The 14174-nt window shown below is 46.6% G+C and overlaps 1 protein-coding gene across 9 annotated transcripts in view; it reads right to left on the bottom strand.

Annotated features, from left to right (window-relative positions):
* The window catches only part of LOC148542285 (uncharacterized), a 116241-nt gene extending 104387 nt beyond the window's left edge, over positions 1-11854 (bottom strand). For 5 of the 9 annotated variants that reach the window (XM_088469707.1, XM_088469752.1, XM_088469761.1 and 2 more), the window contains exon 1: positions 10843-11197. In XM_088469707.1, the coding sequence (XP_088325833.1) occupies positions 10843-11152 (310 nt within the window). In that variant the 5' untranslated portion in view covers positions 11153-11197. Of the gene's footprint in view, positions 1-10842; positions 11198-11780 lie in introns of those variants that run through there. The other 4 variants (XM_088469731.1, XM_088469716.1, XM_088469728.1 and 1 more) reach the window with 4 other exon arrangements.
* Between the last annotated feature and the right edge of the window lie 2320 nt (positions 11855-14174).

Raw genomic sequence — 14174 nt, 5'->3', positions numbered from 1 at the left:
CGTAGAAGAGTAGTCTTAGTAGATTCTAGAAGCTCCTTATTTGTAAAGTAACTGTGTTATTTATATTCCAGCATGAAGACGTGTAATATATGGTGTATTTGTAAAAACATATTGTACTGTCATGACTTGTTTGAGCAATGTATATATACTCTGTATCAGTAGACTGGAGGCAGTCTTGTAAACTCTTTACAAGACTCACTTGCACATGCAATAAAGACCATTTGCTTTTCACACTTGCTGTTTTGAAAGAGTGCTACAACATAATCTATGGGGATATCATAGTATAGATTCTCCCTTCCTAATCTATGGAGATATCACTGTACAGATCCCCTTTCCTAATCTATGGAGATATCACTGTACAGATCCCACTTCCTAATCTATGGGGATATCACTGTACATATCCCACTTCCTAATCTATGGGGATATCACTGTACAGATCCCCTTTCCTAATCTATGGGGCTATCACTGTACAGATCCCACTTACTAATCTATGGAGATATCACTGTACAGATCCCACTTCCTAATCTATGGGGCTATCACTGTACAGATCCCCTATTTCCTAATCTATGTAGATATCACTGTACAGATCCCTTCCTTCCTAATCTATGGGGATATTACTGTACAGACCCCCCTTCCTAATCTATGGGACATCACTGTACAGATCCTCTTTCCTAATCTATGGAGGTATCACTGTACAGATCCCACTTCCTAATCTATGGGGATATCACTGTACATATCCCACTTCCTAATCTATGGGGATATCACTGTACAGATCCCCTTTCCTAATCTATGGGGATATCACTGTACAGATCCCACTTACTAATCTATGGAGATATCACTCTACAGATCCCACTTCCTAATCTATGGGGCTATCACTGTACAGATCCCCTATTTCCTAATCTATGTAGATATCACTGTACAGATCCCTTCCTTCCTAATCTATGGGGATATTACTGTACAGACCCCCCTTCCTAATCTATGGGACATCACTGTACAGATCCTCTTTCCTAATCTATGGAGGTATCACTGTACAGATCCCCTTTCCTAATCTATGGGGATATCACTGTACAGATCCCCCTTCCTAATCTATGGGGATATCACAGTACATATCCCCCTTCCTAATCTATGGGGATATCACTATACATATCCCCCTTCCTAATCTATGGAGATATCACTGTACAGATCCCCTTTCCTAATCTATGGAGATATCACAGTACAGATCCCCTCCCCTAATCTATGGAGATATCACAGTACAGATCCCCTTCCCTAATCTATGGAGATATCACAGTACAGATCCCCCCTTCCTAATCTAAGGAGATATAACTGTACAGATCCCCCTTCCTAATCTATGGGGATATCGCTGTACATATCCCCCTTCCTAATCTATGGAGATATCACTGTACATATCCCCCTTCCTAATCTATGGAGATATCACTGTACAGATCCCCTTTTCTAATCTATGGAGATATCACAGTACAGATCCCCTTCCCTAATCTATGGAGATATCACTGTACAGATCCCCCCTTCCTAATCTGTGGAGATATCACAGTACAGATCCCCCCTTCCTCATCTATGGAGATATCACTGTACTACACATCCCACTTCCTAATCTATGGGGATATCACTGTACAGATCCCCCTTCCTCATCTATGGGGATATCACAGTACAGATCCCCTCCATCCTAATCTATGGGGATATCACTGTATCACCTTTTGTAATCTATGGGATATCACTGTACAGATCCCCTTTCCAAATCTATTGGGATATCACTGTACAGATCCTCCTTCCTAATCTATGGGAATATCACTGTACAGATCCCTCCTTCCTAATCTATGGAGATTTCACTGTACAGATCCCCTCTTCCTAATCTATGGGGCATCACTGTACAGATACCCCTTCCTAATCTATGGGGCTATCACTGTACAGATCCCCCCTTCCTAATCTATGGGATATCACTGTACAGATCCCCTTTCCAAATCTATGGGATATCACTGTACATATCCCCTACTTCCTAATCTATGGCGATATCACTGTACAGAATAGATCCCCTTTCCTAATCTATGGGAATATCACTGTACAGATCCCCCTTCCTAATCTATGGGGATATCACTGTACAGATCCCCCCTCCTAATCTATGGAGATATCACTGTACAGATCCCACTTCCTAATCTATGGAGATATCACTGTACATATCCCACTTCCTAATCTATGGAGATATCACTGTACATATCCCCCCTTCCTAATCTATGGGGATATCACTGTCCAGATCCCACTTCCTAATCTATGGAGATATCACTGTACATATCCCCCCTTCCTAATCTATGGAAATATCACTGTACAGATCCCCCTTCCTAATCTATGGAGATATCACTGTACATATCTCCCCTTCCTAATCTATGGGGATATCACTGTACAGATCCCCTTTCCTAATCTATGGAGATATCACTGTACGGATCCCTTCCTTCCTAATCTATGGGGATATCACTGTACAGATCCCCTTTCCTAATCTATGGAGATATCACTGTACAGATCCCCCTTCCTAATCTATGGAGATATCACTGTTCAGACCCCACTTCCTAATCTATGGAGATATCACTGTACAGATACCCCCTTCCTAATTTATGGTATATCACTATACAGATCCCCCTTCCTAATCTATGAAGATATCACTGTACAGATCCCCCCTTCCTAATCTATGGGGCTATCACTGTATAGATCCCCCTTCCTAATCTATGGAGATATCACTGTACAGATCCCCTCCTTCGTAATCTATGAGGATATCACTGTACAGATCCCCTTTTCTAATCTATGGGGATATCACTGTACAGATTCCTCCTTCCTAAACTATGGAGGTATCACTGTACAGACCCCCTTCCTAATCTATGGGGATATCACTGTACAGATCCCCTTTCTGAATCTATGGGATATCACTGTATAGATCCCCCTTCCTAATATATGGGATATCATTGTACATATCCCCCTTCCTAATCTATGGGAATATCACTGTACAGATTCACCCTTCCTAATCTATGGGGATATCACTGTTCAGATCCCCCCTTCATAATCTATGGGGATATCACTGTACAGATCCCCCTTTTTAATCTATGGGATATCAGTGTACAGATCACCCCTTCCTCATCTATGGGGATATCACTGTACATATCCCCCCTTCCTAATCTATGGGGATATCACTGTAGAGATCCCCCTTCCTAATCTATGGGGATATCACTGTACAGAATAGATCCCCTTTCCTAATCTATGGGGATATCACTGTACAGAATAGATCCCCTTTCCTAATCTATGGGGATATCACTGTACAGATCCCATTTCCTCATCTATGGGATATCACTGTACAGATCCCCCTTCCTAATCTATGGGGATATCACTGTACAGATCCCACTTCCTAATCTATGGGGATATCACTGTAACAGAACACAGACCTCAGGTAGGACAATCTGAGAAAGCGCAAACTTCAAATGCTGGTCAGATGTCGGTTAAACTATGCCGACGCAAGGAATCATATCCACTATATGCGATGGTCCCCTCCTGATCAACATCCCTAGTATGTCTATGTTGGTATGCCCTTTATACCCAACAGACAGCTCCCAGCACTCTGAATGGTGGATAGCTCCAGCCACTCATTAATCAGCTTGTGGGGACCACCGGACACTCTGACTGGTGAATGGCCGAGGCCATCCAAAGGTGAGTATGCTAAGAGCCATCTACTGCGTATGACAGAGGCCAACATACCTAGTCAATGTGCGACTGTACATGGCTGAGGCCGAGAGACAGGCAGAAGATCGGACGCACCATCGAAACTTGCACATGTCCTATAACAGGTGCAGTTTTTCCGTCTGACCATGGAGCCCTGTGTGAGCAGCTGTGCATCTTTAGACATAAGCGTTATAAGCATCAGGCCCGCATCAGCCTAGCCACTCCTCCCAGGAACGCCTATTAAAAACCACATTCCCTTCCTCCAAATGTGTTCTGTGTCTCGGGCCTATTCACCAAACAATAAATGGCCCGGTAACCATGCCGAAATGCTAGTTACTGCATATTTTAGTTACTGGGTCATTCATCATCAGGGCCCCTTGGTTTTCGGCAAACTCCAAAAACTGAAAGTTCTTGGAGTTTGCTGCCGAGAACAAGCTCCATCTTCAGACGGCGTTTGCGCTCATAGCCCCGCTCCTTCCCATGGGAAGGAGTTCCGGGGATGCGAAGAGGGATCCGAGCAGATCCCGCCGCCACCGCTTCCTCACTACCTCCCTGGAGGCTGTGCGCATGTGTGACCTCGGGTCAGGCATGCGTAGCCGGGCCGACGGGGAGGAGGTAGTAACGCAGATACTTCTGTAGCTGTGATACTAACCGAGGGGACAGCTGCTTTTTGGAGCAGTTGTCCCCTCAAAGGAGCAATGATGAATTGCTCCGGTGTAAACTATCCCCCGCTGCGAGTTCAATACTCCATAATCAGAGGCCATACGCTCTTCAATGATGAATAGGCCCCTACAGTAGGTGTGTAGTGTTCACTCTAGCTCCGGCGCGAGGCAGGGCGCCGGAGCTAGAGAGGGCACGCGGCCGAGAAGGGGGCGTGGTCATCGAAAAGGGAGCGTGTCTATAAGACGTGTCCCCTTTTCGTCACTCTTGGGGGTGTGCCCGGCACTTACGGACACGCCGGGCAGCCCCCAAGCCCTGCAGAGAGGGAGAATAGATGCGACCCGCGGGTGAAGACGGTTCCCGCAGGCTGTTAGGCAGGGCGCTTCTTGCCCTCCTTCTGGAGGGCAGGGCGCTTTTTGCCTTCCAGAAAGAGGGCAGGGCGCCGCGCCCCGCTAATGATGCACGCACAATGCTATTCAGTCGCATACGCAGTACTTAAAACATCGTCCAACTGCGCTCGTATCGGCATAGCGTGCGACACAGAATCATTTACGTGCTGAAAGAAGGAGTGGCATTGCAAAATGGGCCCTCTCTGTGGGTCCTGTAATACAGTATGGCACTTGCTTGTACCTTCCCTTTCCCTAATTGTTCATTTCATAAGCCTGGGAAGAGGATGTGATCATCAATGCGAAAAGAATTTCAAAATGATTTCCAGGAACACTTGGCCGGTGAATCGAAGCGCGATACAAGCGTTTGAGGCTAGACGAAACACTCTGTACTACAAACACAATCGTGACATGTTTAATGACATTGATTATATACTGTCATATATATATATTTTTTTGCATTTTAAATAGTTTAAACATTAACTTGCAGGAAATAAAAAAAAAAACCTGTGAGAACTGCAACCAGTGTACCGAGTATGTGCGTTGGGTCTGAAGAACAGGAATAATGGTATTTGTTAAAGTCAGTGAACAGAAGGGCGGGCCCTTATCTGCAGGATAAATACTTGTCTTCTGCCCATTGTACAGCACAGTCTCATCTGACGGTGACTGGCTGCACAGCAGAAATCAGGTAGGATGTGTGTTAGTATAATCTCTATGTACGCCCAGAGTCTGCCATACACCAATCTGCTCCTAAATCCCTAGGACAGAGTTGGCACTGGGGCAGATCAGAAAGGGGCACGTGGATTATTTCCAGGGATCGGCTCAGAGCGGTGCCGGCTAGTGTTGTGCTCCTGTCTGGCTGCAAATGTCAGACAGTTATGGTGTAGCTCTAAGTTGTATTTATTAATCTGTTTTATGGTCAAGATTCTATTTTTTTTTTATTGTCATATTTTCAGTTATTGTGATGCTTCAATATAGAGATTTGCGGTTCGGTCCTCCAGAAATCTGAATGCACCCGGATTTCGTGAATCTGGACACATCTGAGTCACTTTTCTGAACTTCTGAGGAGATACGAACAGATCCGAGTCGGAGTTCTGATCTTCCCGTGGTTCGGAAATTCGGATTTTAAATCCGAATTTCGGGTTTTTGGATTGCAAAACATTAGAGATGTGCTCCGACCCCCCTTCGTGTTTTGTTTTTGTTTTTCGCAAAACCACCCTCACGTGTTTTGGTTTCAGATAAAAATCGATAATAATAAAAAAAAAAAAATCGATAAAAACAGCTAAAATCTCCGAATCCAAAACCTGAGTTCGGTCATCAGTGATGTCAGTGGGGAGCTTCCTGCTCAAACAGAGCAGGAAGCCCCCTGGGGCTTAAGGTTGACGAGACCCTACCTTAGGGTCTCGTCATTAGCCCGATGGTCGCGATGGTCTTGACCATCGAGACCATCACCCTTAGCGGTCATTAGAGCTGTGGGTGTTAACCCACAGCCTAACGACCGACATGGAGGTGGCCGTTCAGGATGAAAGCGTCCGCCCTGTTTCAGAACGACCGCTTGCATCCTACGACCGCCTCTGAATGAGGCCCTCTGTTCGGACCGGGTCACAAAAGTGGAATTCGGGTTTGTTTGGATTTCAGAAAAAAAATACATGATTTTAGTTGTTTTTAAAAACATTTTATAATTTTTAAAAAACAAAAACAAAACCCAGATCCAAAACCAAAAACACGAGGATCACCGCACATATTAAAAAGAAAGGCATTGACATTGTCAATTACTTTCAAATACTACTTATAACTATCCCCCCACATTCCCCACTTCCGATTCCCATCCGCCTGTTATGGCCGCCAGACTCTGACAACATGGTTCCGGGAGTTAGGACACATCCGGTATTCTTTGATGTACCAGCCTGCCAGTCAAAATATTTAGGAAACGGCTGGCGAAAATTATGCACGCCCAACCGTAGGTGATACATGCGCACTGTGGGTCTGATTCTAAGTCACCGGCAAAGTGGCTGTAATTGCGGGCAGCCGCGGAAGCCTGATTTACTGCTGTATGCTAATGTGAAATTCCGTTCACCTAATACGGGATGTGCCCTCTATTGATTTTACGACGCCTGCCATAACAGTCATCGTTAGTATCGGCACATGCTCCGGCTAGGTGCAAGAGATCCGTCAGAAACAGGCCTCGCCTCCCTGTACGTAGAATCGCACGGACTCTAAGATACACGCCCACGACTCTGCCATGGCACTCCCACAGGAAAGGGCAGTTTCCGTGCGCTTGCCTTGTAGCTCCCTACTTCCCGTCCTGACGCGTCCAATTTCATGAAAGAACAGATCTGGCCAAGTTCCGTACAACTCAGAAAGTTGGACATACGCAGAAATGCGTACATTTACATCCGCGCATTGCTCTGTATCTAGAAATTCGCCATTTCCATCTGTGCACAAATGACAGCTTTTCGGAATAGATAGTTATGGAGAGGAGGAATGATGAATTCCTCCGGTAATTAGGTAGAACTCCATGCCAGCTCTAAACCTAATTACCTCCAGAGAATTTTTAGTTATGATGAATAGGCCCCTAAGGTACTTTTTGTTGTTGTTGTTGACACCTTAGGTCACACTGAGTTTACTTTTCTCACACCTGAGGCGTAAACACACGCTTGTGTGTCATGGCTCGTTCTGTAAAGTAAATAAACCAGTTTTGTGGAAATATCTGGCTTTCCTCATATAAAGAAATGCAAAATGCAGACAACATAACCCTCGATCCATCTAAGCCCTTCCCATATCCACCACAAATGCCCACTATTGGATGAAACTCCGCCCCGCCCCACTCATGAAAGCCCAGCCCCTTTCGAGGTCCATGTTTTCGGTTTGTGATACCGAACTCTGGACAGTTGTGAGGTATATGTCATAGCTTCCTATACATATTAAAGCAGACCCATCTCTTATGCCTGCAGCAGTGAAAGGGTGTTTTCAGGGGAGGTTGGTGAAGGCTTAACATTTCAGAGGTTCTGGGCACAACCATGGGAGGCGTGTTGCATGTTGCCCTTGTTACATGACCGGGTACCCTTATGCGAGCATGCCACTGTCACAATTCTAAAGCTGGGAGCTCTGGCTTGCGATCTAAGGGCCTGATTCAGAGCCACTCGTAAGCGGCCGCTTCACTATGAGCGATGTTCGCACAACTGCGCATGCGTATGGGTCGTAATGCGCATGCGCAAACCAGTCATTGCGGTCGGGAATCGTGCGCTCGCAAAACAGCGAGGGGCTGCTAATTTGATTGACAGAATGTACCGTTTGTGGGTGGTAACAGGGGAAGGTGCTTGAAAACGGGGGAGTGGAGATCCGAACACAGGCATGCCAAACGGAAAAAAGGGCGTTTAATGGGAGTGCATAATTAGTAAGGGAGCGTCATCGACCACGTCACTTGGTTGTCTTTTAGCCTGAACTGCTCGCAGTGATAGCGGGAAGTAAATCCTACCACAAGCACAGCGAGCAGTTCAGATGCCTTTCGACGTACCCGATTAATCAAATAAATACCGGAGATGACGTGTGATGCGAACGGCAAAGGGGCATCTTTACAAAATAGCGAGCGCATTTTTCGTTCGCTCGCTCAGACATAGAGGCGTCAACAAACCGCAATGAGCGAGCGCTCAATTTAAATTTTTAAATAGCCGTCCCCTTTTTTGGAACAACCGTCCGCAAATAGCGTCCGGCTCTGAATCAGGCCCTAAGTTTGGGCTTTGCCTATGCTTTCAATGGTGCATTTTTTTGCACCTGCATCCAATTCTACCATTAGATTCCAATGCATGATGGGCCTTTGCCCCCACACTTACCCCTTTGGACCAAAAAGTGGATAAGTATGATGCAACCTAGTAACACTTTAGCCCTTTCGTTCATTCCTACTTTACAAGGGAATAATGCGGGATCAGGGGGTAGGTTGTGCTGCTGTCCCGGGAGTCTGGGAGAACTTCCTGAAATTCTGCAGTCTCCTCTGGGAAAGTGAACATGTATGAAGTGACAAGTTACTGTTTTCATCACATGCATTTCAATCCTGACATTCCTCTTTAAAACTCTAGGATTTGAACATTGCTGTTTGCAAATAACGATGACAGATAGCAACAGGTTGGTCGCTTAACGTCTATATATTTTTTTCTGCAGATCAGACTCATGGTTAACCAATGACGGATTTAGAAAGATCCTGGAGACATAACTACAATGGAATCCAAGATCTTACGCTTTGGAGAGGTAGAACAAAGTGTCTCCACACCACTGTTCTGTACCCAGCTCCCCTCTGCAGTGAAAGAGACTTTCCCTGATCCTAAGTTTGCAAACTTGGACCTCACATTTTGGAAGAAAGGGATGTTGGTGATGGGAGTCATGTTGGTCTTCATCTTGATGTTGATCCTGCTTTTTTGGAACTATAAATGCATTGTGATTGACCAATTCTGTGAAGGAATTGATGAGTTTGAGACCCCCATATTCCGGGAGGATAAGACTTCCTAAAACCTGGACAGAAGCATCTTTGATCTACCCTAATGCAAACTTGGTGCATAACACTGGACTGACGGGACCACTGGCAAAACCATAAACGGATCCACAATGGTCCATTGGCACAATTGGTGATCTCCCTCGTTGGCTGCAAATTGTCACCGGCTACTGCTATACCCCAAGAGATTTGTATACCAACTGTAAAGGGGCTGTCCATCTTCTGGCTACTTGGGAAACTCTCCTGCAACTTTGACTAAATTATTTACTTTATTTTTCAAATACTTTTTTCCTCTTCATGTATTTATATGTTCAGGCAGAGAAGTATCTCTTCTCGCTCGGGGGTTCAAAACCGTGTAGCCTTACTTCCTTATGGGTGACCCCAGAATGAATGCCAAGAGTTCCCCTTTTCTATCTTATATAGTTAAGAAGGTTTAGTTAATATAAACAATGACTGACAGTCCAGGATGGTGATAGATGTCTTAAGATCCCTACTAGGACTGGTTATTGTGCTACCTTATCAATTGTTCCCCATGCCGCTTAGATTGTAAGCGCACGTGGGCAAGGCCACTTAAAGCTCTTGTTTCATGTACAGTACATTGTATATTATTTATTATTATACTGATCCCCTCAGTGCACCGGGCTGTGTTATATGCTGATGCTTTATAATAATAATAATTAGAATAATAAAGAGATTGCTACACAAGTACAAGTGTATTTCCTCTGTAAGGAAGAAGGCCGGTCTGCTTAGGTTTCCCGTTGTCATTTACAACAGCTAGTCTATAGCTTTGGTACCGCTGCACTTGGAAAATGTGGAATGACTGCAGCCGCTTGTTAGTAGCCTGGAAACACGTCCGGATATGTCCTGGAGACGTACCCAACAGTACTGGAGATAAGACCCACTAACAGCCCTAATGCTCGTCTATTGTGATTCTATTGTCGTCACGGTTTAATTGCTCACTAATGACTGTCACCCTCATAAAACCACTGTAGTGCATGTAAACATCAAACTTGTGTCTGCTCCAATTGAAGGACATGTGAAACAAGTAACGGTCTCACGATGGGAGAGATTTATCAAACGTAAAGAGGACAAGTGCAGGTGTTGCCCAAAGCTACCAATCAGCTTGTAGCTATAATTTTACTAACGTATTCTGCAAAATGGTAGCTGGAATCTGATTAGTTGTTATGGAACTTAGGGGTAAATTTACTAAAGTGAGAGTTTTTAGAAGTGAGTTTTAAAAGTGATGTTGCCCATAGCAACCAATCGGATTCTACTTAACATCTAAATAGCACCTTCTAGAATATAATAGCTAGAATCTGATTGGTTGCTATGGGCAACATCACTATTAAAACTCACTTCTAAAAACTGTCACTTTAGTAAATTTAACCCCCAGCCTCAATACACCAGGCAGCGCCAGATGCATGGCGTGAGTAAGCCGCCAGGCGTGAGTGACTCGGCTTGCGCGGGGGGGGGGGGGGCTTGGGGGCTTTTTTGCCCGAAAAATGTGTCTTAATAGCAAACGAATGCGACAAGCAACTTCACAAGACTTCACTGATTAATTTGACATGCAACCAGGGTGCCGGGGTTTTTACTTACAATCGCAGGGGGGTGCACATATCCCCAGGGCCCGGGGGAGGCTTACCTGCCTTTCCGGGGGGCCGGGAGTGGCACCCGATTTTCGGGAGGCTCCCGTCCAAATCGGGAGGGTAGGCAAGTATGACACACAGCTGCCCCACGCCCCGCATACAGTCACACACACACAGTCACACACACAGCTCCCCCACGCCCCACACACAGTCACACACACACAGCTCGCACACAGCTCCCCCACGCCCCACACACAGTCAGACACACACAGCTTCCCCACGCGCCTCACACAGTAACACACGCACAGGGGTCTATTCATGAGGCAGTGAAAACACTGGAGGAGTGTGCCAGTGGAGAAGTTGCCCATGGCAATTAATCAGCTTTGAGGTTGCATTTATCAAATACAGTCTATAAAATAATAGGTAGGAGCTGATTGGTTGCCATGGGCAACTTCTCCCCTGGTCCACACTTCTCCAGTCTTTTCACTGCTTCATGAATAGACCCTTTAGTCACACACACACAACTCACGCACACACACACACACACAGCTCACACATACACACACACACAGCTCACACACACACACAGCTCACACATACACATACACAGCTCACGCACACACACACACACACAGCTCACACATACACACACACACAGCTCACACACACACACAGCTCACACATACACATACACAGCTCACGCACACACACACACACAGCTCACACACACACATACACAGCTCACACACACAGCTCACACACACACACACACACAGCTCACACACACACACACACACATACACAGCTCACACACACATACACAGCTCACACACACACACACACACACACAGCTCACACACACATACACATACACAGCTCACACACACATACACATACACACAGCTCACACACACACACGCACATGCCACAAAATTAACCACACGTTACCTCAGACAGTCACAATGCGCGGTGGAAGGAGCAGAATGTACTGGACTGTCTCCCTCTCCTCTGATTGGTTGTTGTGGTCACATGGAAGAAAGCTGCTCACATGCACTCTCTGCTTTGTATAAAGTCTCTCTGGGAGCAACTGGCTGGCTAGGGGCAGGTTCAGTGTACCACCTGACCCTAGCATGTGTGCCACCTGACCCTAGCATGTGTACCACCTGACCCTAGGATGTGTGCCACCTGACCCTAGCATGTGTGCCACCTGACCCTAGGATGTGTGCCACCTGACCCTAGCATGTGTGCCACCTGACCCTAGGATGTGTGCCACCTGACCCTAGGATGTGTGCCACCTGACCCTAGCATGTGTGCCACCTGACCCTAGCATGTGTGCCACCTGACCCTAGGATGTGTGCCACCTGACCCTAGGATGTGTGCCACCTGACCCTAGCATGTGTGCCACCTGACCCTAGGATGTGTGCCACCTGACCCTAGCATGTGTGCCACCTGACCCTAGGATGTGTGCCACCTGACCCTAGCATGTGTGCCACCTGACCCTAGGATGTGTGCCACCTGACCCTAGGATGTGTGCCACCTGACCCTAGCATGTGTGCCACCTGACCCTAGCATGTGTGCCACCTGACCCTAGCATGTGTGCCACCTGACCCTAGGATGTGTGCCACCTGACCCTAGCATGTGTGCCACCTGACCCTAGCATGTGTGCCACCTGACCCTAGGATGTGTGCCACCTGACCCTAGGATGTGTGCCACCTGACCCTAGCATGTGTGCCACCTGACCCTAGGATGTGTGCCACCTGACCCTAGCATGTGTGCCACCTGACCCTAGCATGTGTGCCACCTGACCCTAGCATGTGTGCCACCTGACCCTAGGATGTGTGCCACCTGACCCTAGCATGTGTGCCACCTGACCCTAGGATGTGTGCCACCTGACCCTAGCATGTGTGCCACCTGACCCTAGGATGTGTGCCACCTGACCCTAGCATGTGTGCCACCTGACCCTAGCATGTGTGCCACCTGACCCTAGGATGTGTGCCACCTGACCCTAGCATGTGTGCCACCTGACCCTAGCATGTGTGCCACCTGACCCTAGGATGTGTGCCACCTGACCCTAGCATGTGTGCCACCTGACCCTAGCATGTGTGCCACCTGACCCTAGCATGTGTGCCACCTGACCCTAGGATGTGTGCCACCTGACCCTAGCATGTGTGCCACCTGACCCTAGGATGTGTGCCACCTGACCCTAGCATGTGTGCCACCTGACCCTAGCATGTGTGCCACCTGACCCTAGCATGTGTACCACCTGACCCTAGCATGTGTACCACCTGACCCAAGAATGCGTATCACCTGACCTAATACGTTTACCAGCTGACCTAAGGGCCTGATTCAGAGCTGGGAATAGAGTGAGTTATCTCTCTCAACTGTGAACCTGAACAAACCATATTGCAATGCAAGGGGTGTAACACTAACTATATACATTTGTTTTGCATGTGTGGTAAATACTGGCTGCTTTTGCATGTAGCTCACAAATACTGCACAGTTTTATTATTACTCTACAATTTAGATGTCAGTTTGGAAACACTCCTCCCAAATCTAAATCTCTCTGCACATTTTAAATCTGCCCCACGTGCAGTGCAGCATGGTTTCACCAAGATGATCAGTTGAGAGAGATATCACTCTCTATTCCCAACTCTGAATCAGGCCCTAAGTACGTACACCACCTGACCTAATACGTGTACCACCTGACCCTAGTACACATACTACATGACCTTACTATGCGTACCACCTGACCATAGCACACATACTACATGACCTTAGTATGCATACCACCTGACCCTAGTACACATACTACATGACCTTAGTAGGTGTACCACCTGACCCTAGTACACATACTACATGACCTTAGTATGAGTACCATTACCACCTGACCCTAGTACACATACTACATGACCTTAGTATGCGTACCACCTGACCCTAGTACACATACTACATGACCTTAGTATGAGTACCATTACCACCTGACCCTAGTACACATACTACATGACCTTAGTATGCGTACCACCTGACCCTAGTACACATACTACATGGCCTTACTATGCGTACCACCTGACCATAGCACACATACTACATGACCTTAGTATGCGTACCACCTGACCCTAGTACACATACTACATGACCTTAGTATGCCTACCACCTGAACCTAGTACACATACTACATGACCTTACTATGCGTACCACCTGACCCTAGTACACATACTACATGACCTTACTATGCCTACCACCTGACCCTAGTACACATACTACATGACCTTACTATGGCTACCACCTGACCCTAGTACACATACTACATGACCTTACTATGCCTACCACCTGACCCTAGTA

The sequence above is a fragment of the Taudactylus pleione genome, unplaced genomic scaffold (genome assembly GCF_031769625.1).
Source record: "Taudactylus pleione unplaced genomic scaffold, aTauple2 ptg000013l, whole genome shotgun sequence".
Classification (NCBI taxonomy): Eukaryota; Metazoa; Chordata; class Amphibia; order Anura; family Myobatrachidae; genus Taudactylus; species Taudactylus pleione.
The sequence above is the reverse complement of the archived record's forward strand: the minus strand, read 5'-3'. Positions and strand labels throughout refer to the sequence as shown.